The following is a 27,542-nucleotide window of genomic DNA, read 5'->3' on the forward strand; positions in this document are numbered from 1 at the left end:
CTCCTTAGCCAGGACAGTGACATCATAAAGATGTAATCTAATCAGAATCCTTGTCCTTGACCAGAGCGAGATTAGATCTTTGACCTTTGGAATACTCAGTGATTATAGGGGTGGGGGTTCTATCCAGGTAAAAATGTTGACATGTGAATTTTAAATTGCTTTTGTGTAAACTGAGTCGACCATTTCCAGGTTTTCCCTTTTTTGTTGCCATAACTGCGCAGTAAAGGGTCACATTTATGTTCAGTTAGTGATGGTTTGACATCTCAGCCCATTGAATTGAATAGAAAGGCAAGGGCCGGACGTGTACCTGCTAACCTCACAGTTCAAAGACGACTATCTTACCATTCAACTAAAGAGCAAGCTCTTATGCTGATGTCAGTATTATTAGCTCATCACAAAAGAATGATTATTTTTTCTTAGTACTGTAGGATCATGTCCTTTATTTATTTATTTTATGTCTCAAGGCAGGTAGTTTCACTGAGGCTCGATAATGTCATGTCTTCTCTCCAAGTACAGCTGGTACACCAGAGTACAACCATGGGCTACCTAGTCATGTTGTTGATGCTGAATCACTGGGATCCTTTAAGACCAGAGCTGACAAATCAATCAGATACTGCATCTTGTAAAGCGCTTTGTGATGGTGGTCCACTATGAAAGGCGCTATATAAAATAAAGATTGATTGATTGATTAATGTTCTTATGTTCTTATGCTCCAAGTTGTAAGCAGTTAAAATAGAGCATGGGGTATGAGTGTTCATTCCAGAGTGCACACACTTTTTAGAGTAGGGGACCCCACAGGCCAGTGTGAATGTGAGATATTGTAGCACAAGTTTCTTACCGTGAGGGAGTCGCCAACAGCTCCTATGACTTTGATATCTGCAGGCCTGAGGGAGTGAACTGAAAACAAGAGATCGACAAGAGTTAAGCCTGGTTCATACTTGCACCGTACGGATATTTAAAGCTAAAAAAATGTGTCAATTTCAGAAAACGACAACAGCTTGGGACAGCCCTTATAAAATAAGTTTAATAACTTACTCTTATTGTATTACTTGTATTGTAACACTTGAAATGTATTTGCTTACGATTGTAAGTCGCCCTGGATAAGGGCGTCTGCTAAGAAATAAATAATAATAATAATAATAATAATAATAATAATAATAATAATAATAATAATAATAATAATCAAGTGCTAATGTATATTACTGACGTGATGGAAAGGAAAGTTAACAAAGCCTTGTTCAGATTGTCTTCCACTCACAAGACGGCAGTATTTCATCTACTTCTATGGAGGTGAGCAGGAAAATTTTGTCTTTACTTTGCAGGCGCAGGCCCGCTCTCAAAGCTAATTTTGAAAATAGCTCTGCATTATTTCTCAGTAGTATTTGGGAACTTGCATAATTTCATTACTGGTTTATATTGAAAATGGCTCTCTGGTATGGGAAAACACGAGCAAACGCTAAAACACTATGAAAGTCAAACTATGATACTGGCTCTAAAGTACTTGCATGTAATAAAATTCCATAACTCTTACCCATCATGCACTTTCATCACTACATAGGTCTCAAATGTGCACCTAGATATAAACAGCTGCATTGCTTACCGGATGTGGGGATGGAAGTGGATGGTTGTCGGTCAGAACACGACAGCTGGCTCCCAGTCTCCTGAACAGACATTAACAAATGAAAGGTCAGGCACTATAACAGTAAACACACTGTTACAGAGTATCATGGGTTACCATGTTGCTTTAATAAATGTTGTGATAGATCCACTCACTTAGGGGGATGATAGAGCTACTGTAATGTCAACAAGCCCTGTTGTGTCGAGCTGCTCAGCTATACAGTATGATTAACTACCTTTAGATGTTTCTAGGGGAGTTCTCTACAGTACAGTATTATAATAGGGTCTGTATCAGTCATCGGTGGACTAAAAATTATTCTATGTGTCTGTTTGCGACGCAACAGCCAAGAAAAGGGAACCACCTTTCCCTTGACACCCTGGCCTTGGTTAGAAGATTCTTCTGACGCTCCGTGCGGAGTGCAGGATGTGCCCTATAGCCTGGAGATCGCAGGTTCGAATCCAGGCTATGTCACAGCCGACCGTGACCGGGAGTTCCTAGGGGGCGGCGCACAATTGGCTGAGCGCTGCCCGGGTAGGGAGGGCTTAGGTCGGCAGGGGAATCCACGGCTCACCGCGCATCAGCGACCCCTGTGGCCGATAGGGCGCCTGTGGTTCTGCAGTGGAGCCGCCAGATCTGTGTTGTCCTCCGGCACTATAGGTCTGGTGGCATTGCTGTGGATCTGCAGTGCGAAAAATGACGGCTTGGCAGGAACACGTTTCGGTGTTCCAGCCTCCGTTTCCCGAGTCGGCGGGGGGGTTGCGAGCGGTGAGCCGAGGATACAGATAATAATTGGGCATGCTAAATTGGGGTGAAAACTGGGGTAAAATAATTGGCGACGACTAAAGTTTTTAAAAATAAATAGTGGGGCTCCAATCACTACATTAGTGGTTTTATAAATCATTTAGATTTCATCAAAGTGTGCAGACAGGCTAATCATTACCTTTTTATATCACCTTTTTAAGTTTGAAAGCATTGATTTGCTCTTCGATTGAATTCATTATTATTATTTCTTTTTAAATACATTGTAGTGTACATGAGAGAATATGTGATTCAAATCATGTAATTATATTTATAAAAACCAAATAATCACAAAAAAGTGAGAGGAAGGCATGACAACCAGAATGTGCAGCTGTTGGAGTTTCTTATATTATAATATGCATCTGCTTTACACTGGCTCAGGTTAGAATATGACAGGTTCATCCTGTGAGAGACTGATCTGGCTCCCTAGTGGAGTGATGGGCACTGGGAGGGAGGTTCTTTCTACCTTTGTTGCTGTAGAGGGCGCTGTGGAAATCTCCTGCAGTGTAAACGCTTGCGAATCCCTCTTGGTGTTCCTGGGAGTCCTCAGGAACGGGCGATCCTGGAGATCACGGAGAACAAAAGTCAGAACCAGCAGAAATGTAGGAAACTGCACACACAGAGAGTGGTGAGGATATGGAATGGTTTACCTAGCCATGTTCTTGATACTGAATCATCGGGATCTTGTGCTCTTCTGTTCTTAGTACAATAACTCATTTGGAATTGGAATTGTAAAGCGCTTTACTTTAGATGCGAATGACAGAATAATATGAATGAATCTGAATGAATACAATTACAGAATTACCTCAGTGGGGCATGGGATGTGGATGATGTCATCACTGTCCTCTGTGTCAGGCTGTCCCCTCATTGGCTGGAGCTGGAATAGAAGCAGTTAAGATTGGTTTACAAGAAGATTCCCACACTGTGATTTGAGAGAACTGGGTCCAGCTCACATGGGACTGTGAGGCTCCCTAGACCAGAATACAGAATGGGGGTGTAAAAGAAATCCCAGTGCCATGGGAAACATAGGATTCCTGTGCAATGGGGAGCTCTCTTTTAATTCATTTTTTGCAAAGAATATGTCAAGAAAATGAGTTTATTTAGCTTCCACTGTTGTCTCATTTAGTAACAAATACAATTAAGAAGAGTTGACAAAGTCAACCCTAACTCATAAAGAACAGGAGAGAAGAGACTCTCCACACAGAGAGTGGTGAGGGGATAGGATGGGTTACCTAGTCATGTTATTGATTCTGAATCACTGGGATCTTTTAAGAGCCGACTTGACAAAGCTCTGAGATCAATCAGAACAGGTCAAGCAGCGGTGGTCCAAACTGGTTCCTCTTGTTCGTACATTTTCATATGTTTCTTACCATAGTTTGAGAGCCTGACCCACATTTCTATTATATTTTTCTCACACACACACACAGCGTAGTCTGACAGCTGGCCGTCCTCTCCGAGTAAAGGGCTCCTCTCCTGGGTTTATAACTTTCTCTTTTATCATATCTCTCGTGATAGGGGATGCAATACTGGATAAAGTTATCACCACACCACACTGTATAAGACTTCCTAATCCAGCACTCTGAAAGGGAGTTTGATTGAAGAGTTAGGCTAGGGAAGCAGTCAGACTCTTGCACCCACCCCCCTCCTGAATGAGTGATTATATTCTTTGATCGCAGAAGAAAGATATAAAGAGAATCAGGGTAATAAGCCCTGTCTTCTTAAACATGATGGTGACATCGTAAAGATGTAATCTAATCAGAATCATTGTCCTTGACCAGAGTGAGATTAGATCTTTGATTACGGAGTGGGGGGGGGGGGGGGGGGGGGGGTTCTATCCATGTAAAAATGTTGACATGTGAATTTTAAACTGCTATCATGTTTAAGCTGAGTTGACCATTTCCAGGTTGTTTTCCATTTTTTTTGTTCCCAAGAAAAGCATTCTACATTTTGTTATATTTTTAGCCACCCTGGTTCATCCTCATATGTGCGCAGTACTAGGCCAAATGTATGTTCAGTTAGTGATGGCTTGGCATCTCAGCCCATTGAATTGAATAGAAATGCAAGGGCCAGAAATGCACCGCTAACCTCACGGTTCAAAGACAACTATCTTACCATTCAACTAAAGAGCAAGCTCTGTAGTCGAGAGACAAGCACATGTCTTATGCTGACGTCAGTATTATCAGCTCATCACAAAATAATGATTATTTTTTCTTACTACTGTAGTATCATGTCCTTTATTTATTTATTTATTTTATGCCTCAGGGCAGGGAGTTTCACTGGGGCTTTATAATGCCATCGCACTAAATACAGCTGGTACACAAGAGTACAACCATTAATATGCCCCCCCTGCAAAACTCTTCCACCAGTTGAGGTAGGAAACACCACATAACTTTTATATTTTACCAAGCTGTTCTTTAACTGGGCAGCAAACCACATCATAATGATACCCAGTGACCAGCCCTGGTGTTATGACACATGAGAGATTATGAGTCACTGTAGCCTGCGAGCAAGCACACTCTTTTTATCACAGTTATTTATGGCACAATACACCCAGATTATGTTTTCCCAGTCGTAAAAGCAGCAAAAACATTTGTACAAGCCACAAAAACATTTCAAAGTTTGAGTGGAAATCCATTTTTAAAGACCATCTTTGACTGCTCGGTCACTAGCTTGCCTGAATAATCCAGTAGAGCTAGTCAGGTTCTGAAGAGCCCAAGATAATCTAACTGATCCTTTGGGATCCTTTAAACAAGTTTCTAGTATAATCAGCTGCTAGGCGCACTGATGGGCCAAATGGCCTCCTCTCAAGCATAAACTTTCTTATGTTCTAATGTTTCAATAATAATAATAATAATAATAATAATAATAATAATAATAATAATAATAATCCCCATCCTCCTAACCTCTCTCTAAAGGAACCCCCCTGATTGCTGGCTCACCATGCTGCCCCACAGCTCCAGGGCGATCCTGCTGACTCGGGACATCCTGTCCAGGACAGTAGAGTCAGAGACACTCCCAGCCTGCGGAGAAAAAATAAATAAATCACAGTGCAGGGGGTCAGGGGAGGGCCACTGCAACTGTATGGTTTTCTAAGGCAGTAACTGCACCGGGAGGCTGTTAAAATGTAAATCAGTATAATACATAGTAGACTCCGATATGGGTATCATACAGCCACCTAAAATGTATTTGTAGTAGATAGTTTGTAGCAGATAGTTTGTATAAGATGGAAACACGTCACGTTAAAATTAGCTTTACTGTTTAATAATTCTTAAAGCCAGTAGCCGCTATTTAAAAAACTATATATAAAAAAACAAGAAGAATAGGTATATGTGTGTGTTAATTGTGTAGTTTATGTAAGGAAATTAAACTGATTTGATTAAGTTTTTTGTAATCACACAGGGTAGTTACTGCTATCTGAATGCTGAAGTGTGTATTCTGTCACTGACCTGTGGTGACATGTCTGGAGTAGGATGGAGGACCACAGTGAAATCCTCTCTGTCGCTGTAACTCCCACTATCCACCAGATGTTGCTGTAGAGCTCCCTACAAACAACAGAGACAAGGGTGGATTCATTTTGTGTAATAGTTCTCTTGAAATGACAAAACGAATCTGAGCTTTGTACATACAGCATAATTCGACCCATTTTAATGTACTTGCATTGTCATCAAATTACAGTTATTTGTTTGTCCGTTTGAGACTGATGGAGTGATGAACAATGCAGAGGTGCAGAAATACACTGTCGTCAGCTCTCAGTGATGGCTTTTATCCATAACTAAGTATACTTCAAGGATACTCCGCAAATGTTCATGGAGTCCTGCGTTTATCAATCATGAAGATGGTAAACAATCCACTTGAACCATTCTGGGGTTTGTCCGGGTCCAGAATAACTACAGCTATATGGAAGAATATAAATGTTTAGCTAGATGGTGGCAGATAGTGATAGTGATAGTGAGGGCCGACATACCAGTGGCTACAGAACTGATACAGCTCAACCACACAAACAATGCAATATGATATTATATCAATGCCATAATAAGGTGCTGATTGTAGGTCTATAGTCATAGTATCCTTAACAGTAATAATAATAATAATAATAATAATAATAATAATAATAATAATAATAATAATAATAATAATAATAATAATAATACCTGTAATGCCCATGTGAGGACTGCCTCATTCAATCTTCCAGCTCCCCCCAGCAGCTCAGATGCACAGACTCCGCACCCCCTGAAAACACAGAAAAAATATCAGTCTAAAAGCTCATCATGTAGGAAACACTAAGGTTTTATTTTTCCAGTTCAATGGTTCACTGTAAATGCTCAGAGCTGTCAGTACAACGGTACATTAACTGACAGCTTTGTACTGCACTGAAGCAAATCCTTTACCTACATTATCTACTCAATGGAAAGCCATGGATCTTCTTGGTCTAAATCAGTATGTTCACAATCAGTCCTGGTAAGTCAGGGAATAATCTTACCTACTATCTCCACTGCGCATCCTCCTCTCAGAGACAGACAGAGTGCTCGGCAGAACCACACTCACCAACGCTCTGGGGACCTGAGGAGAGGGGAGTGGAAAGGAGAGGAGAAAGAATGTTTTTATTATTTGAAATATACCCCAGCTCCCAACACATGAACATGGCCCCTCCCACTGTGAACAAACTCTTCGTATATACAGTTAACCCCTATGCCCCGCCCCTTCTCTCCTGGTCAATGTGTCAGTGACCACCAAGCTTCTCACCTGCCTGTACAGAATCTCCAGCGCTCCTTCCACTCTCTTCACTGCCTTCTCCAGGGAGGGCTTCTCCTGAAAGACATTGAAGCATGGTCAGCATCTGCCTGCTGTTAGCAGGGCTTCACGTTCAGAGAATTCAAACAGCAGCGAGAGAGAGAGAGAGAGAGAGAGAGAGAGAGAGAGAGAGAGAGAGAGAGAGAGAGAGGGGAGAGGAGGGAGAGCTCAACCCCAACACTGAGTAGGGGAACTCCTTACAGAGAGGATGTCACCAGAAAAATGGTTTTAATTAACCACTTACTGATTTTGATAAATTAATAATTATTATTATTATTATTATTTAAACCGATTAACCTACTGCATCAACCGAAACCGCTATTGTGACTGCTACATGATGGCCATTGGAATATAAGAAAGAAGCTTGCTTTCAAACACTGACGCATGTAGTACAATTCTGATTTGACGTGTGAATCATTTCAGGGTCCTTTCAGCATCTCATCCACGGGCACTCAAACACAGACAGGGAGGGTTGCTATCTAACTGGTTCTTAATGCATACCAATGGCTAGGTAACCCATTCCACATCCTCATCACCCTCTGCCCCGAGTCTGTCCACTTAGTTTCCAACTGTGTCCTCTGGTCCTGGTTAACTTTGTCAACTCCTTTTAGGGTTTTAAACCTCAGTTAAATCCCCCTAATCCTTCTTTATTATAGATTAAAGAAGTGATTCAGTTCTCTCAACCTGGCTTCCTTCCTTCCTTTTAGCCCTGGGATTAGTTTAGTTGTTCTTTACTTTGTATCTACGGGTGTGAGTGTTTTTTTTTCTCATAAAACCGTTCTCCTCATTCTCTCTGTGCACTCTGTAGTTGTATAACTTCAGTAATACTTAAGTTAATGCCCTGACCATAATGCTTTGTGTTTTAACACTGCTACACTGTAGTAGTTCGCGTTCCATTCATCTTATCATAAACCAGTAAAACACTCTCTCTAGCGTATACTGACAGTGACTCAGCAGATGCCGTTATCAGCTGTGAACAACTACACTGCTCTTATCTCACGACACTCGCTACAGTGTATAGAACACACACATGAATGTATAGTTATCATAATGCAACACAATGAAAGGCTAAACTAAATATTTCTGCATTACACACATTTCTCTTAAACACGTTTTTCAATCTCTGCAAGGGTAAAAGTACGACATTATTAGCTGCTATTGCAGGCACTAAAACATATTTCAAAGCATAACATGACAGTTCAGCATCATTGTACTGTCTTTACAATTTGCAGGCAATGTTTTGAGTAGCAGACTAGCACAGTTTAGAATGGACTCGTCAATAAACTCTGAAAGCAGGCTGTATGGCCCCGGCACATTGAAAGACATTTGTCTCTTTATGAGGTGGGTCTGTGTGACACAGAATTAAGAGGCAAGTTACTTTACAGCTGAACCTCAAGCTTTTCATTACTGTGTGAAAGATCACGTTTGAGTTCAGGTGAGTTTACTGGGGTACCTGTCTGCATAGTGTGACAGACCATCCCTATTGTAATGATCTAAACAGGGGCAGTATTTAGATAGAGCTGTGTTTAGATAACTTGAATGTACTTTACCTCGCTGTCACAGAAGTTACACAGCTCTTCCAGGTCTACAAACACTGTGATGAACTTCCAGTCTCTCTCAAAGTCAATATCCTGCAGGTACAATACAGAGAGGTTATCTCCACCGGATCACTGCCCACATGGGACAGATACATACAAAAAACATTAAAATTGTACTCAGCAACAGCTTTAAAACAAATATGTTCAATTTTGTAAAACATTTTATGTTGAAATATTCAAAAATGTATTTTAAAAGGATGTCGAAATATATGTGAATATATGAGGCAATGCATCATGCTATATAACTTATATCATAGAAAAGAATCCAATATATTGAAAGATGTTTGAAATGTACATTTTTAGTACTTTGAAATATACTGCAATATATTTCTCTTCCATGTGGGTATAGCAGCATAGAGCAACTCTGGTTCTCAGCACCCCTCCTGTCTACAAATCTATCCCCTAGGCTGTCCTTCCCTGCCTACTTCTCACGCTGACTCCCTCTCATGGAAAGCACCACTGTGTATTGAAGGTACTGGATGCTGGTAATGCAATACTGTATGTCAGCTCAGTTTGGCGCGACTCCATAACAATTCACAATAATACAAAGGTTACCATGCTGTTTCTCAAGCTGTCAGTGAGCTGCTGAGCTTGCTGAGGGAGAGAGCTGTGAAAGAACAAAAGGAAAGAAATCAGAAGACATCCTCCCAGAAAGAAACCCCCTATCCTTTCACCAGGAGGGGTTCCTCCATCCCTGTGCCTTTAACACTCTGTGCTCCTGCCTACACTTCACTCTGCTGCTTAACCAGATCCCCACACACTACCATGTTTGAATACTGTATGCTTTCACCATGCCTACCTGTACTGTACCACCCTCCACTGTGCTTTAGCCTGCTCCCTGTACTTTACCACATGCGCTTTCTCCAGGTTCTCTGTTACCAGAACATGCATGCCAACAGATATCAATAGCTCATACTATTTTACCGTGGATACATGGAGAATATTTGAGTGAGTTTGCCGCTATCCCACCCATCTCTGCATATGTTATTACCTCCCTCCCTCACACACAGCACTCTGCCAGTCTCATACCTCAGCTCAGACAGTGGGGTCGGGAAGGAATCAGTCTGAAGCCTGGTCACTGCAGGGTTAAATATTTGTAGCATCTCTGTGAAAGACAAAGAGACAGGAGACCCGTGTTCACTCACTGGACCAATGTCACACTCTCCACTTCACACTGGAGACAGTGAGGCACTATTGCTGGTGGACGTATTATTGGACATACCTGTTAACCTCTCCAGCACCCGGGTGGTTTCATTGCTGAAATTAAAAGAGGCTCTTTATTATAGACCTTAATTCGATATTATGTACATTTCTAAGTAGGCATTCTGGAACAAGTTGCAAACTGTAGTATCAACACCTACTGTTACAGCCCAACCAAGAGCAGCCTTCTGTGGTCAGACTGCAGTAGAGCAAGGTATGGGATCAATAAAGGAAAGAGTCCTCATAGAACAATCAGTAGACTACAGCATTAGAAACCCAATGGATACAGCTTTTATATGGCAGAGTGGCCCTGATGCAGTAGTGCAATATTACTGAAAAGATACCAAGGTACTGGAATTGCATACAGTGTATGAGTTTATAACACTGTGAAACCATTGAAGACCAGCTAGTTTTGTACTTACTTTTCAGTGGGCACATTTCCAGGGAAGGTGACCTGCTGCACAACACAACGTAAGAGCCTGTTACTGCTGCAGCTTTATAAAAAAATTACTATATTTAAAGATGCAATGGTAAATTAATTAATCTATCATTCATCGCCAGAGCTTTACTTTGCAACATTCATTGATCGATTTCTCATTCCCTATTTGGAGCCTCACCTACATATAGTTCCTGCACAGTCATGTTCAGTTGTTTTTGAAGGCTTTTGTGAAGAGCCTAACCTTTTTGCTTCTTGCTTTTAAATAATCTTAAAGCATTGATTATATTACAATGTATAATATGATAATATTGGAGAAAACATTAGCTATGTAGATACTTGTCTATAGGGAGTTCTACTGTACTTGCTAAAGATTTAACCCGATGGGCTAACTGTGTATAAGCAGAATAATATGAGCACATTGAATTAAGCAGTTCTAACTCGAGCATTCCCTTAACCGAAGGGTGATAAAGTAGCAATAAAGTCTCAGTGCTGAAGAAGGTCACATTGTTTTTTTTTGTGGGACTCTTGCACCTAATAAAAAGGTTGATTCGAATTTTTAAGATCACTGTAATTTGCTGGTATTAATTTCCCAGCTATTCATATTCCCACTGCAGCCCCAGTCCTCATACTCACAGGCTCCCAGTCTCTGATGCCAGCCACTACAGCGATGTCAGCGGGTCTCAGGCTGTGAACTGCAAGGGAGAGCACAGGCAGGACTGTCACTTGAGCACAAACAGGTCCCGGGTCACTGGGACTACAGTACAGTGAGGAACCCCTCCTTATTTCACAACGGTGTACTCACAATCAGGCCATGTTGACACTAAACATTGTGTGTACGGTACTTTACTACATTCAGTAAGAACATTAGACATTTTACAAACAAGAGGAGGTCATTTAGCCCATCAATGCTTGTCAGGTTCCTAGTATCTAAACAGTTGCATTTTTAACTTTGCTATCAGAAAATAACATAAGAACTTCTGGAATAAATGTTGATATACTAAAACTAGTTATTGTTGTATTTCTATACAGTTACAATTTTTGTATAACTGTCAGATATGCCTCTGCTTTGACACTTCAAAATCTTTGTGTTTTAATACAAGAACTCAAATTATAGCAGTGTGGAGTAGTGGTTAGGGCTCTGGACTCTTGACCGGAGGGTTGTGGGTTCAATCCCCAGTGGGGGACACTGCTGTTGTACCCTTGAGCAAGGTACTTTACCTAGATTGCTCCAGTAAAAACCCAACTGTATAAATGGGTAATTGTATGTAAAATAATGTGAAACAATGTATAATGTGATATCTTGTAACAATTGTAAGTCGCCCTGGATAAGGGCGTCTGCTAAGAAATAAATAATAATAATAATAATAATAATATTCTGAAGAACAATTAGCTGGGATGGAATGAACGTAAGTGAGTGTTTAGTTGTAAAAGTGTGTGTGTGTGTCTGTGTGTGAGTGTGAGTGGGGGGGTGTGAGTGTGTGCTGTAAGTAGGAGTGTGTGAGTGTATAAGTGAGAGTGAGAGTTTCTGGTGTGAGTGAGTGTGAGTGCACGCTCTTACCGGAGCCTGGGCTGGACAGGGAGGGGGTCCCGGGGCTGCATGGGAATCCCAGGGGTTTCTCGATCTGGAAGGACAGCAGCACAAGCAGTCTCAGTTCATCTCTGAGAGTGATTATTATTCATGAACAAATCGTGCACAAGAGAAGAATGTCACAAACACCCAGCCAGCTAAGCAGAGTTTTGGGGTATCAGTGTCCTCAGACACCACTGCAGTTTAAGCAGAAAGACTATTTAAACAATACAGACACTCAGTAGAAGGAATGGAAGCGTGATGGTGCACCAACACACAACCAGGAGATTTCTCCTCACTCTTGGAATGTTTTTTTTTTGCAGAACCAGCAGGTCGACAGCGTAGATGGTGGCGTTCCGTCATGTCCAGTATGGACATTATCTCATTATGATTACCAAGGCTGAGATAATATTGGATGAACTAAGATCACAAAGTGAAGGTTACGTCTCACAACGGTACCATCTGAACATTGTAAAACACCAAATATTATAATTTGTGAATTTATACAAATTCACCAATAAATGGTGATGGATTCTGTTGGGCGAAAAATCTAATTAGACATTTTATGAGAGGAATCTTTCAATGAACACTTTGTCTCAGTTATTGCCGCTTTTAGACAAACAAAACCAGATGTTATCAGAAACCATTTACAGCAACTTGCAAAGGTCACTCAACGCAGGGAAAGTAATAAACTGGGCACCAGTCCCGACCCATACCACCACAGTAGAGTATCAATGATTCCTATCGCTGTGAACTCACAACATCAAGTAGGAAAGGAGAGGTGGATGGTTACCTTCACACGGTCGCTCTTCGAGAAGTCATTCACAGGGCTTCCGAGGAGGCTGCCTACAAAACAGCAAGAAAGAAAGAAAGAAACTGGAGCAAGCTGCAAGAGAGGTTCATCGGCGTCCTCTACACGACTAGAGGGAGTGCAATTCACTGATTTATAATGTGATAGGGATCTCGTCAGCAAATAAAATGAGGTTCAGTCAACAGTCATCACATTATGCTCATAATCATCCAAAACATTAATGATCTCTGTAGCAGGATAGCGTCAGGAATGAGACTCAGAGGCTACAAACTGCAGTTAAAGCCTGTGTGCGCACGTTTATTTAATAAAACACACAAAACACAGGAACACATTAACAAGGAACGAGGGCCAAAATAAAAGGTTTAAACAAAACAATTCTGATGTCAGGCTGGGCATTCGCCTTTACTGACCAAGTTACTAAACATTTACCAACACCACACAGTGTGCACAGTCACCAAACTCCCACACCAGGATTTCTCCTTTCTTATATACCATGTGGCTGGAGCCTCATTAATCAACAATTATTCAATTAAGGCTCCAGCTACATACTTAGATGTATTCTTTCAGGGAGGAGTTTAAACCCTCCCTGTGAACCCTATATTAATAACACACACCATACACTTTTACAAATCTCTAAGTGCAATACATTGTGTTTGCAATGCTGGGAGTTACTAGTTCTACTGCATATAAAGATAAGGATTTATTTTATATATCGCTACATTATTTGCAAAACCACAATTAAAAAACAATGGTTTCCAGGATAAAAAAAAAATTATGGACATTACGGTACATGTTTTAAGGTACAAGTGAAGTTAAAAATTCACAAAAAAATCTGCCAGTACTTGGCAGTTCCAGTGCAAGGCTTTTCTGAAAGGAAATACACAAACACATTTATTAAAAAGAGAGAAGCCCTTTTAATGGATCAAATAGTTTTGCATGCACTGAACTGCTCTAGACAGTAGCAGAAGCAGATTTTACTTTTTCTAAACGTTGTTCTCATTTTGTAGCATTAGGATTTTCTCCTTTTCAAAAAATACAAGTTAATTCATGGAGCAGATATTTTGAAAATATAGCCAGAGGTGCACAATATAGTAAAGATCAGTAAATACGTTATGTTATGTTAATAATAGATTTGAAGATATGATTTGTTGACTAGATGAACTGTGAAATACAAACACTAGCTTTCAAGACCTCATCTGTTCAGGTGTATGTGGAAACTTAAAGAAATTAAAGAATTCTCAGATTTTCAGAACAATACCATTTAAAAAGTATACTAAACATTCCATTCCTATGGTATTCTTAATTTTACAAACTATTTTATTTATTAAACAAATTAAGCCCAATGTTCAGCCAGGTGCATGCATGTTTCTTTCATCTAAAACCAATTATTCAAATTGAAAAGCAGCCCAGCCCTTTAAGGGGTCTCCTGTGGTAGGGTGAGAAAGAGAAATAAGAGAGAGCCTGGGTACCTTGCAGCAGATGCAACTGTCCTAGCAGGACTGCTAGTGCGGCCAAACTTTGTGCTGTCCTCATGCTTGCTGTCTCTGGTCTGTATGTCTGGCCTCTTCCTTGCCTGTTATCTGCAGCAGGTACTGTTACACGCTTACTGTCGGCTTCATATACCTCCTCAGCCATACAGCCCTTTTATAGGATCGTTTACCACAGTCAGCACACCAATTATATTGCACATATCAATGTGACTCTCATACAGAGTGCCTTATCATAGCAATAAGGAAATGAGTGGCAGGACCTTCGGAAAGTCACTCTCCCCTTGTCATGCCAAGTAGGGGGGCCCAAGTGGGGGGGGGGGCCCAACTGTTTAAAGTGGTTATTACAACTAAGAAAACAATTTCCCAGCAATCTTAACACCCGGGCACTTCCATCTCCTCTGTTCATCTCACATTAGAAAGCAGCACATGGTTCAGCAAACATGTACTTTCATTTAAAGAAACATTTCTGGTCCTCGGGGAGAATTTTTCAGTTAGAGGGAATTTAACTGGGACATGATTGCATTCACCTGCACAGGGATTTATCTCTGCTCCTCTTCAAAAGATGTCAATGGGATCCTTAATGTCAGATATTGCACAGGGCGCCCTCCAACTAGCACCATGCTACTGCCTTGGTTGAGCTGAGACTGAAGCTCTGTTTCCATCTGCCACTGGGTTTAAATTAAAACTAATGTGTGATTTTAAAAGTGAATCAGACTTGATTATTTCCCTCAGCAGCAGACTGATATCAAATGGATTTCAATGGCGACTCTGTTGCAATGACTCTCCTCCTAGTGGCTGATCGAGTTAATAATCCTGACAGCAGTAGAAGTCAGTAGAAGAATATGGACTGCAGTTCACATCCAGTCCTTGCCTTTCCATTCAATTCAGTGGGCTGAGATGCACACACTAGTTTACTAAGCATTCCCTCAGTACAATGGCAAACAACTATTGCTGGCACTGAATTCTCCAGCACCCTCCTGCTAAGTCAAGAATGTAACTTTTAAAAACGATATGTGTTGTTGGCAAATAATTTTACCCTAGTGATACTTTGGTGACAAAATCAGCAGCAAAGGCTGTCAACTTCACATAGCCATGATGCGAACCGGCAATACTGCATGGCCATGTCTTTACAAGATGAGTCGCTCAGGAGTCTGTTTTGATGACATTCTGCGCTGTCAGTAATGTATATTGTTGCTTCCTCCACCCTGAAGCAAACTCTCTGGGAGCCTAGACGCTTCCAGAAGCTTCTATACATAACCCCCAATTCTGACCTCAAATCACAATTTTATCCCAAACCCTAACTTAACAACGAACCTTTAAGTCACTACCAGATTCAGTACCCAGCGAGACACAATATTATTCTCTGCACAACAGCAATGCTATTCGCAGTGTGGAATCTTCTGCAGCATTTAGCACCAGGCAAAAAACACAAAATTTATGAAAAGTTTTATTATGACCATACAGTACCTTGATATCTTTATATTACTGCTGTGTGAAGATATGATGCAACATGGTGTGGCTGTAGACCTGCTGTCAAATACAAAACAATTTCACTGAACACTTTCATATCTTATCTTATACCGCTGATACCACTGCACTACAAGGCCCATGATAATATTAAATTGTTCATTAGTGGCCGTGCAGATAATTCTTCAATTCTTCTCTGTGTTATCAGGAGCAGAGTTTGTTGAAAGTCAGGTCATATCACTGATATAGCACTAAATGAGGCTTGGTGGTCCAGTGGTTAAAAAAAGGGGTTGTTACCAGGAGGTCCCAGGTTCAATCTCAACTCAGCCACCGACTCACTGTGTGTGACCCTGAGCGAGTCACTTAAAGTCCTTCGGATGAGATGTAAAACCGAGGTCCTATTGTAAGTGACTCTGCTGCAGTAGTTGTGATGCTTAGTTCACCCCCGAGTCTCTGTAAGTCGCTTTGGATAAAAACGTCTGCAAATGACTAAATAATAATAAGAGCAAAACCTTACAGATTTCTCAGTACTTGTTGGTGTGGTGTATATAAAGACTATGCGATTCTATGAATACAGCACACACCTTTTTACCATCTCTGCATGTTATATACATGCTGCGCATCATATACAACAGTAAACCAAGGTAGCGCCATTCTTGTCCTCGGGGAGAATTTGTCAGGTAGAAGGAATTTAAGTGGGGAACGGTTGTATTCACCTGCACAGAGATTTACCTCTGCTCCTCTTCAAAAGACTGGTACACAGGGTGCCCTCCAACTAGCACCATGCTGCTGCCTTGGTTGAGCTGAGACTGAAGCTCTGTTTCCATCTACCACTGGGTTTAAATTAAAAGTGATGTGTGATTTTAAAAGTCCATCAGCAGCAGATTGATACCAAATCAGTTTCACTGGGGACTCTGTCTGTCTGTCTGTCTGTCTGTCTTTCTCTGTCAGTCCATGCAAAGGATACAAGCGAGAAAGCCAGAAAAAAATGTACATGAAGGCTGATTATGAAGCTGTATACATTATATTGTGAGTGAAGCATTAGAGGTACATTATACAATACACACACAGGTGATCTTTCACTTGTGTGTAATGTCCAGTTGCACATTGGATTATAAACTGCAAAAGGAACTGGCTGCAGCCCCAGTTTGACACTAGGAACAAGATCAGATTGAGTTTTACAGACAGGCTTCATGGTGCACATTGGAGGGAGGAGACAGCTCCTCCTATTAATGCACCAACACTGCTTCCTGCTGCCCCTGTTTTTCCAAGGATGGTATGGATACAGATTAGAATGTCCAATTCTGCTACCTCACTGCAGCAACGCCCCACACAGCTCATGAGAAATGAGGGTTCAGTGGGCATCCTCTGATCCCACGACCAAACCATTTTACTCTTTACTAGGAGCACGAGAGCAGATGTCAATGAGCTACCAGCCCCTGGAGGATAAAGGCCAGCCTTGCAGGTGTCCATTTGAGCTTGCTGATCGTTTCCTCCTGTTGATTTTTCTCCGATGTATTTTCTGTTTCTTTGTATTTTATTAAAATAGTTTGTCAATTTTTGGTGTTTCGTTTAATATATCTTCTTTCATATTTTCTAGGTGCTTTGTTACACATTTCTACGGGTTGTAAACTGTGTCATGTTGGCAACTTGTGGTTTACTGGGGTATCCGAAGGCAAATAAAAACCGTATACCACAAATAATCATTCAATATTCTGTTTATACCAGAAGTATATATATTTTTAAATACATAGCAGATGTATTTCGAACCGTCTTTTTAGATAGAACCTTTAGCTCAGTCTGTCAATTTGCAGCCTCTGTTGTTTCCTGCCATTACCAGTGTTAATGAAGGGGCTACAGGCTGTTTGGACAAGCCAGACACAGGCAGATCAGTAACTGGCATTTCTTGAGTAAACTCGTTCAAGGAAATCTGGGTCCAATTCAAAACAACAATAGAAATCTGAAATGATTTAAGACATTTTAAAGTTGTATAAAACACGTATGGGTGGCAGTATTGTTTAAAAAATATCCCATTCTAGATATACCCAAATCTAACATGAAGTACTATACTACTGTATTATGGCTGCTGGTAGACTTTTGCAATATGATTTTGTAGTTTTTTTGATTGCATGATGTTAAATAAAAGATCTAAGTTATGTTTAATAGTTTTTTTTTAATTAGGTCTCAATGGCAAAACTTTTGGCCATACATGTACATTTTTTAATATTTGAGCATATGTTTCTATATAAGTTTTAAAATAGATTTCCAATTGTGACGCCTACTGGAATTAATTACCTCCCTAAAACACAAATTCCTGTAAGAGTATTAATGTAAGAGCACATGGCTCGCTTGTAACACGCAGACCAAAATCTTTGTGTGTTTGCTGTTGTTGTTAAATGGGTTATAAAACCTATTGCCTGCATCACTGCAAATGAATTTCCATGAAGCCACTAATTCATGTCAATCCCAGTCTCCACGTCATTTTGTAAGGTGGCCTCTAAGAAATGGAATCGAGTATCACAGCATTACTATCATCACAGCTGGCTACTTTTCTTCTCTTTCTTTTAAAACTCTCAGTCACAGGACCTTCAGTAATGCTTCAAGGCAGACACACAGGATTATTACTGCTTGACCGCTCATGTATCTTTCTGTTCTCTGTCGCTAAATCAGAAAGTACAGTAAAGACTGACACAAGCATTCCACAACCTGGGCGACAGGGGCTTTAACTCTTCTATGGAGCTGGTTATAGCCAACCCTTGACAATAAAATATGTTGTTAAAAACATTCTGCAGTTTCATATTGAAAACACTCATTGAACTTCACAGTGTAGCAATGTGTCTGTGATTTAGAGGTGAAGGCTCAACTATCTGTACAATCTGTAGGATGCATAAACAGTTGATTTTGTGTTTGTATAAACTTGAAAAATATTTAATGAGCGCAACAATACTGAAGCGGTGTGCAGTGTGGATCTCCCTGATCATCTGTATGACTCTTTTAAATGAAAAGGTTGGACAGCCCTGGGTTAAAATGAATCTCTCCATTGCTTCCAATATTATAAATGCTGCACTATACTGCCCCCTGCTGTAAAAGAATAATATTGCACCAATCTACATGTTCACTGCACTCAGTGGTTAAAGTAGAAATGTGGAGCTCGAGGTGTTAAACTGGGTCCGGAGCATGGTAGATCATTTTCTATTGTAGTTCATTTTAAATATCTAGGCATAACCTGTCACACACTGCACTTCTCAGCAAAGGTAGTGGCTGAAAACCGGGACTTTATTAAGATTTTGAGAAAAATGTCAGGATAAGAGCTGTAACAAGGTGTAATAGAGTTGGGTTTGGGTAGCATAGCTGCTGCCACCACCTTTGATAACCCGGGAAGTCCAGGGGTTAAAATTGGGTATGCTTGTGCAGGTAATAAAAATGGGGGGGGGGGGGAGGGGGGGTACAGACACAAAGAGTCTGGGAGCAGAAATCACAAAAAATCCACCCTTCTAAACCATGTACTGTACATACTCTAAAAACACCCACCCACAATATCCCTCTCCTGATATTAAACCTCGAGAGGGTTGTTTACTAATTATTATTATTTGTTTATTTAGTAGACGCCTTTATCCAAGGCGACTTACAGAGACTAGGGTGTGTGAACTATGCATCAGCTGCAGAGTCACTTACAACTACGTCTCACCCAAAAGACGGAGCACAAGGAGGTTAAGTGACTTGCTCAAGTCCTGGCTGAGGTGGGATTTGAACTGGGGACCTCCTGGTTACAAGCCCTTTTCTTTAATCACTGGACCACACAGCCTCCTAACCACTGAGCACTTGATCCCTTGAAAGGGAGGAGGTCCTGCTTGGAACTACAGTGTGTAAGGTGGCTTTATGTACATAAAGCTCTAAAAACACCCACCCCCAATATCCCTCCCCTGATATTAAAGCAAAGCCTAACTCTGAATACAACCCATCCACTAAAAGACTAACAAGTAACAACAATACAATAATTGATACAATAACTTAAAGAATATACAAAAATACACACAGATCGATTCAGGAAGGTGTAAGATTTCTGCCATTTATTACAAAGGACACTGCCAGAAGCAAAGGAAAGTGCACTTTCCAGCAGATATTCTAACAAATTGAGCTACCTACACAAAGTAGGGAAATCTGTGTTTAGTTAGAGCCTTACACTGCAAGTGTTTTGTTTGTTTCTTTTCTGGTGAAAACTATTATTTTGTTACTTTTTGGAGATGTGCCATAATAAATGTCCGAGAACGGTTTGTTCTACCACTTCTGTCTTCTGACTGCCTCTATCGGCACACAGAGGAAGAAGTTGCCTACTTCCCTACAGGCAATTAAAAATGAAGGAAAATAGGATAGAAGGGATTTAGTATAGGAAGTGTATCTTGTGTCAGAATGTGTGTTTTCAGGAGTGTATGTGGTTTTTGTGTGGATTCCAGCCCATATAGGAATAGAGGGGAATGAGAGGGCAGATGGGTTAGCAAAAATGGCAGTAAAGAAAGTGAATGTGGGTATGGATGTTCATTATGGGTTAAGGGAGTATTATAAAATAATAGAAAAAAATATAATGAATGAATGGCAGAATATGGAGGCTGTGTGGTCCAGTGGTTAAAGAAATGGGCTTGTAACCAGAAGGTCCTCGGTTCAAATCCCGGCTCAGCCACTGACTCATTGTGTGACCTTGAGCAAGTCGCTTAACCTCCTTGTGCTCCGTCTTTCGGGTGAGATGTAATTGTAAGTGACTCTGCAGCTGATGCATAGTTCACACACCCTAGGCTCTGTAAGTCGCCTTGGATAAAGGCATCTGCTAAATAAACAAATAATAATAATAATAATAATAAAAATAATATGTGGAACAGCGGAAAAAAAGGTGTAAATGATATAAATCACAAAGTAAAGTCATTTTGCGGGAAGGATGGTATGGAGGGAATAGACAGGAGGAAGTTAACCTAATAAGGTTGTTTATAGGACATTCAACTTTAAATGAACATTTCTATAGAATTGGAGTGCATGAGAATGGGTTATGTATGAGATGTGGGGTTATGGAAACTGTGGAAAATCTGATGGTTGAATGCGCTAGATATAGGGAAGTGAGATTAGAGGTAGGGGAAGAGCTGAGGGCTGAATATTCAGAATATTTTTTTAGGGTGGTATAAGGGATGGTAATAGAATAGATAGTGTGGTCAGATATATACAGTATATATTTTTTTTAAATCAGTAATCACAATAACGATAATCAAAACAAACAGTAGGTGGCGACAATAAGCTTCGGTGGAAGCTTGGTATCCATTAACCAAAAAGAAGATGATCAGCTGGGCACCAGAGAGGGGTGATGTCAGCGAATAATACCGGATGTTGTTATCGAGGCTGCAGGAACAGCTGAGAGAAAGGAGAACAAGACGAGAGAGACAAAACACAATAAGCCAACCAGACAGGTGTATAGTATTGGAGACAACAACACCACAAAACAGACACGTTAGAGGTAAGTCACACGCGTTTCATTGTACGCCACACGAATAAGTTAGCCTGACGGTTTCCCGTAGCAGTTTTTTTCTGATTGCGTGTCAATTCTTTGCTGGTACATTGGGGGGAGGGCAAAAATCTGGTTCCTGTCTGGACTAGTTTTGTAGTTTTCTGTGTCGACGGTTTTTTTTTTCCTTTTTACTTTTGTTTAGTTTTTCATTTTTAATACTGTGACAGTTATGACAGAATTAAGATCCACGCATCCTTGCTGCGTTTATTTAATTACAGAAATTAATGCACACCAGCTTGGGTTTTTGATTCTTTATTTGTGTGTCGTAAGTTTTGCGGGTCGCTTTGTGTTACTTTCCCGGGTTGTGTTGTTGTTATAATAATAATAATAATAATAATAATAATAAGTAACATGACACTATGGAAAACATTTTTGGTTCGTGTGTTGGGCGTTAAATGATAAAATCACGTAACCGTCGAGGTTAATACTGCTTTTATTAATTAATTATATTACATCAGTTTGTGTTTGTTTGATGTCAAATACAGGGATTTATGTGCATAAAGTGATGTTTTGAGACCGGACAGACGGAACCATAACTGAAACATGCAGACGGACAGACTAAACTGACATACCTAGGAATTCGACAAGAGGTAATCCCCAAACAAACAAACACACACGGGGAATTCAGAGACACAGAAATCGCTACAGCTGTGCAGTTCTGTTGACTTAGACGCAGTAGAGTATGTAAAAACTGTGTATCTAAACAAAGCGGCAATCTTACAGATGTGTCTGTACTCGCTAACTAACGATAGACAATCATAACGAGAAACATTTGCTGCAGAGTAACACTAAACGACTCAGCAGTCCCTATCCGTCTGACGCTGGACTGCGCAATTTTTTGTGCTGCTGCAAAAACAGGATTAATAATAGTACAGTAAAGGCTACTGGAAGCGGTAACTATCGTTTAGCACAGTAAACCAGGAACTTATTTATTTTCAACAAAAGTGAATGAAAGGCAATTAAATACGCAGCTACAAATGATCATCGGGTTCTTCTCTGCTTTAAGGGTACCAAAGATTAACCACATGTCCATAACCAATTCGATTTTTTATTTTTATTTTTTTATACTAAAATCAAGATGTGTGTTTAGTTATCCGGAAGTCCACCATTCTATAGATGCATCTCTTTGAGTTAGCACGCTTTTTCTTCTTTTTTTTCATACTGTAAGTAAAATGTGGAGGTCTTGTAATAGATGTTATAGCTTTTAGTAGTGTTGAGTTTTGTTTGTATGTTGAATAGAATGAGATATGAGCTGTCTATGGTGTAAGGGCAAAACCAGTAGGACAAGACATGGGACTGCAAGAAGTGAATTATTGTGTAATTTCTGGTTGGGGCAGGTTTTTGCATAGGTTTCAGGCCAACAATAGCCCATACATATGGGCCTATTATATACCTATATAGACTGAGATTGTATTTATGTATAACTGTTATTTCTCCTGATTTACACCTCATTTATGTGGGAGGAGTTTCTTGCAGTTGAAAACATGGTTCGGAACTTTAAGAGAAAAACTGAGAAAGGTACAACACCAACTGTGATGGTATGCACAGAGCTGCATGAGAAACCTCAGAACACATACGTCAGAAGCAACATCAACTATTGAACTCTAACCCAGTATTGTCAAAAGATGAATCCTGAAGAAATAGAAGGCAATAATGATCAGCCATCAATTCCAGTTGGATATGTAAATAATATACATTTTTTTACCCAATAGCTGGAAGAACAGTTTGTGAAATACATTACAAAGGCAGCTGACATTTATCATGGTGTTTCGCCTAAAGAAATGCGCAAGCTTGCGCCTTAACCGTTTATCTGCCATGATCAACCTCTTGAGCTTCTACTAACTGTGAAGGGATGGGAATAAGACTCCTATTGCATAGCCACAGAGTATAGGTAACAAGCCTAGGAATGTCTTATTAAACTCGTAGCGAAACCAGGAATGGGTGAAATTGGCATGCAGTCGGGGACTTATTTACATCCTTGCTGTTTTGAAGAGTGAAATGTAAGGCAGTAGTGAAACTGGGATTTATATTATTATTATTATTATTATTATTATTATTATTATTATTATTGTTATTATTATTATTGCTGAGCTGTTTAAGCTTAGATGATCCTGTTTTGTGGGTGCTGAAGCCTTCATCTCTAAATCTGTCCTTGCCCCCTTGTGTTCAGGTTTGTTCCAGTACTGACCCTTGACTTGGAGTGATGGGACGGATTTTCCTGGACCACATCGGCGGGACACGCCTGTTCTCCTGTGCGAACTGTGATACCATCCTGACGAACCGATCAGAGCTGATCTCCACGCGCTTCACCGGGGCCACGGGCAGAGCCTTCCTCTTCAACAAGGTGAGACCTCCGGAGCACGCTGAGCAGTGCCAACACAGACAAGGTATCGGTTAAGGGTGTTTAATAGTTTACAGTTTAATGTTTAGATATTGGCCAAGTGTAAAGCATTCAGAATTTTGCCTAAACGCTAAAACGTTGTCAAAAACATGCAGACCAAATCTAGGTGTTGGCCTTAGTGTTTACACAGTGTACAGTGTGGGCAGATTTATTTCATATTCAATTTTTCTTCACTGTCTTTTCCATATACAATTAAATGCTGTACACATGCAGGCATGATTTGCACGGGACTAAAAATCAGGTGTCCTCAGAGTTGGTCAAAAGCAGAGGACGTCCAGTAACCTCCCAGACCTGGATTCATTTTCATCAAAAAGTCAGTAAATTCACAATGAAATTTGATGTGGCCAGAGAAGGCACTTTTGTGCATGATGTACCTTTTGTGATTTGTCGTACCTTATTTTCCAATGGCTAGAATACCTATTTTGTCCCTTGAGTGATATGTATTTGTATACATATCTTCAAATGCACTGTTCAAAGCATCCATATTTTAAGTGATCAGAATTATGGTTTGTATTTTCGCCCATCCCCAATTTGGTTATACCCAATCATTGTGTTTTAGTGAACTGTAGAATATCAGGACAGATCATACCAATTTTAATATTATATTATGGTTTATCGTAAAGGCTGGTATTGCTTTGAGGCAAATACCCATGAAATGCTGTATCAATTCTAACATAACTCCGACATGGTCGATTCGCACAGGAGTAAAAAGACACAGGACGTCTGAGTTTGAAATTTTACAGAAGGTCCTGATGTCCTGTAAAAAAATCGGAGGACCTCGGAGAATTATCTGGGATAAAAAGAAATGGATGGTTTGCACAGGTTTAAATTTCACAGATGGCGGTAAACATTCTGAAACCAGCTGTTAATGTAGTGATTTTTAGTCCCATGCAAATCAGGCTTTATACACAGATACAGTCATTTATAATTAAAGTGATGGAGGGCTCCTTAAGGTGGCTTTTCTGATTGCTTACAAACATTCCTGATATGTTGAAGTTTAAACATTTAGGAAATTAAACGGAAACTAACAACCCTCATATTGGTGGGTAAGTTTTGACCAAACTGCAGCATTATCACTGGCAAAATGGCCTTCTGATATTCAGATCATTTAAATAGGGCTATCTGGCATTTCACATTAATAAAATAACGTTTAATAAAACTGTTATTTATTGCTGTGACAATTTTTTTTTTTCTTTAAAATGTAAACGTATGTTAGAATATTTTACATTTAGAATTAGCTAGAATCATTTGTACCATTTTACAGTAAAAAATAAATACATACATAAATAAACCTCTTGGAAGTAAAATAAACCCAGTGGCATCCCATCAGATTACCTGTTAAAAAACGCTTTACAGTAGAATGTGTGTTGTTTATTTCAGACTTCATTAATGCATGGGTTTCTTGTGCATCCTTTGCATTTCCTTTGAATACATCCCAGTACTCAGATATTTTTCCCAGCAATATTGTTTTGAAAGTCTTGCTTACAAGGGATTCAAAGTTCTTTGAAGCAGTTTATCAAAGTCAGGCTAATCAGTAACACCAGACAGTGATAACACAGGCAACTGTACTTTTTTACTGAGGTGAAAGGGGCTGCAGGGAATTGAGCGTGTGGCAGGGAGCAGCTGTGAGCCCCTCCCAACATTAACTACAGAGCGATACATACTACAGGCTGGGAGGACACCAGTCCAGAGCCTGTGTGTTGATAGAAATTGCTATATTGAAGTAGGAGCTAGTCTAGGCTGCCTGTACTGTGTACGCTGCTCTACTAAAAAAAAAAAAAAAAAATTAAATAAATGTATCCCCCATCAGACCCCCTGTTCACCAAATATTTTGGGATGTCTGAATAGATAATTGTTGCCTCTTCAAAAACAATACAACAGATTAATAAGTAAGATATGCCAATGCTAAATGACTGGCTGAATGATGCTGTGAAGGAGAAAAAGAAAGATTGTGAATCTCCAGTACAGTGAGGTGCAGGGTTCGGTCATGATGGGCAGACACATGGTGTGGGACGCCTCCCACTCCCACTCTCTCTCATTTTTTCTCCTTTCTCAGGTGGTGAATCTGCAGTACAGTGAGGTGCAGGATCGAGTCATGCTCACAGGGAGACACATGGTGCGGGACGTCAGCTGCAAGAACTGCAACAGCAAGCTGGGCTGGATATATGAGTTTGCGACGGAAGACAGCCAGCGCTACAAGGAGGGGCGTGTGATCCTGGAGAGGGCACTAGTGAGGGAGAGCGAGGGATTTGAAGAGCATGTTCCTTCTGACAGTTCCTGAGGGGCCTTTCCTACATACACACCCCTCAGTGGGGGAAAAAGCCAGCCAGAAACACACAATCCAACAAAAACAACAAGCAAGCAAGCAATGCTGTCTCTGTTCATACTGTGGTCTATAACCTTTCCATCAGAGTTGAGAAAGAGATCACTCACCAACAGCAATCACTCTGTTTATATGCTGTACACTGTCACCTTAATGCCCAGTCTGCTGCCTTGTGCTTCTACCATAGTAAGACGAAAGAAGTAACTCGAGGAGCACAGATCTTTAAAATGAGTTAGCCAAGTCCCCTCTCATATAAAACATTGAGATCAGGGAGTTGTTGCTTAGACCAATACGGCACGGCCACATTTGTTGAACTTGTCCTGGGTTTTACTGGGTTGACTAATTGGGGTGGGTGGGAGTTCAATTCAGTTCAGTGTAATGCAGCACAATGCAGAGTTGCACCCGTCACAATCTGTGAAAAACGTGACAACCATCGTTTTTAAAGATTGTGCTCTTCGATTTGAAAACCGCTGTAATGTTGTAAAAAAAGTTATATACAGAATTAGACTTGTTCATTTATTTTGTTTGTGATTGTACAAAACTAAAATCAGCTGCAAGTGAAGAGATAGCAATGCTAATAGTAATAATATTTTATTATTAGTGATATTTTTCTATTTGCTAAGATTTTCATCCTTTTGGCATACCGAAAATTAAGATTTCAAGAAAGTTACAATGGGGATGGTGGGGAGTGAAAAGGGTTTGGTTTTGTGTGATTAAAAAAAAAAAAAAAAAAAAAGACACTGAGGAACAACAGATTAGTTTCTTCCTGTCTTTCCCTGTTGCTATTTATTTATATTTTTTATTTTGTATTTCTATTTTCTTTGCACAAACATTCACACATACCAAGCATCTACTCAAGCTAACACCCAGTGGATATTTGTCTGTCTGTCAGTCAGTCTCTCTGTTTAACTATCTTATCTATTTAGATGCAGAGGTCTTGTTTGTATTGCCTGATTGCTCAAGGTTCAGTGCTGTTGTGACTTCTGCTGGCCCCGCTTGTGCCATTTCCATGCAAGAGGGGGGTGGGGTGGTTGTGCCCTTTTATTATCTACAGGCCATAGAACCAGCCCCCCACACACCCCTCTCAGAACAGCGTGACCTGCATCTTCGTGTATGGGTGGAATGGAAACAATTGTTATCCTTTATTTTCTTTTGGGTGGGGGAGGATGAAAAAAGATAACTAATAACTTGAAAGCAAGAAAGAGTTTTTCTCATTTTCTGTTTCTTCTGTAGTGCTGATTTACCAATAAAGTGATTTGGTCTTGCTGAAACGTGCTGTCTGGATTATTTTGTTTTGAATTGTAAAATATCAAGCCATATATCGTCACACAGTTTATCTTCTTATTTGACTCGGCATAACCACTTTAGAACACCAAGAAAAAGTCTGCACTCTACTTTAAGTTGCAATAATCCAGTAGGTTTATTATTTGTAAAAAGCAGAGGTGGAGTTTTGAAAAATCTATAGAAGAAAAATGCGGTAACAATTATTTC

The 27,542-nt window shown here is 40.2% G+C and overlaps 2 protein-coding genes across 4 annotated transcripts in view; one reads left to right on the top strand and one right to left on the bottom strand.

The window, feature by feature from the left end:
- plb1 (phospholipase B1) overlaps window positions 1-16,606 on the bottom strand; it is a 36,139-nt gene extending 19,533 nt beyond the window's left edge. The window contains exons 1-17 of the mRNA XM_034921265.2: window positions 16,512-16,606; window positions 12,003-12,103; window positions 11,078-11,136; window positions 10,428-10,462; window positions 10,028-10,062; window positions 9,835-9,910; window positions 9,361-9,412; window positions 8,758-8,838; window positions 7,160-7,225; window positions 6,897-6,976; window positions 6,568-6,646; window positions 5,863-5,958; window positions 5,356-5,436; window positions 3,222-3,293; window positions 2,883-2,978; window positions 1,601-1,661; window positions 839-897 (exon numbers count right to left, since the gene is read on the bottom strand). Of these exons, the coding sequence (XP_034777156.2) occupies window positions 839-897; window positions 1,601-1,661; window positions 2,883-2,978; window positions 3,222-3,293; window positions 5,356-5,436; window positions 5,863-5,958; window positions 6,568-6,646; window positions 6,897-6,976; window positions 7,160-7,225; window positions 8,758-8,838; window positions 9,361-9,412; window positions 9,835-9,910; window positions 10,028-10,062; window positions 10,428-10,462; window positions 11,078-11,136; window positions 12,003-12,103; window positions 16,512-16,606 (1,224 nt within the window). The remainder of the gene's footprint in view (window positions 1-838; window positions 898-1,600; window positions 1,662-2,882; window positions 2,979-3,221; window positions 3,294-5,355; window positions 5,437-5,862; window positions 5,959-6,567; window positions 6,647-6,896; window positions 6,977-7,159; window positions 7,226-8,757; window positions 8,839-9,360; window positions 9,413-9,834; window positions 9,911-10,027; window positions 10,063-10,427; window positions 10,463-11,077; window positions 11,137-12,002; window positions 12,104-16,511) is intronic.
- A 4,498-nt stretch (window positions 16,607-21,104) lies between these two features.
- LOC117403324 (protein yippee-like 5) lies at window positions 21,105-27,322 on the top strand. Of its 3 annotated transcripts, XM_034005388.3 has the most exons (4): window positions 21,105-21,276; window positions 21,813-21,917; window positions 23,498-23,671; window positions 25,785-27,322. In XM_034005388.3, the coding sequence occupies exons 3-4, from the start codon at window positions 23,531-23,533 to the stop codon at window positions 26,007-26,009; spliced, it is 366 nt and encodes a 121-aa protein (XP_033861279.1). In that variant the 5' UTR covers window positions 21,105-21,276; window positions 21,813-21,917; window positions 23,498-23,530; the 3' UTR covers window positions 26,010-27,322. The 3 variants fall into 3 exon arrangements, with proteins under 3 accessions (XP_033861279.1, XP_033861277.1, XP_033861278.1); XM_034005386.3 differs by lacking the exon at window positions 21,813-21,917 and having other exon boundaries at window positions 21,108-21,276; XM_034005387.3 differs by lacking the exons at window positions 21,105-21,276; window positions 21,813-21,917 and adding an exon at window positions 21,959-23,009.
- The last annotated feature ends 220 nt before the right edge of the window (window positions 27,323-27,542 follow it).

Source organism: Acipenser ruthenus, chromosome 5 (assembly GCF_902713425.1).
Source record: "Acipenser ruthenus chromosome 5, fAciRut3.2 maternal haplotype, whole genome shotgun sequence".
NCBI lineage: Eukaryota > Metazoa > Chordata > Actinopteri > Acipenseriformes > Acipenseridae > Acipenser > Acipenser ruthenus.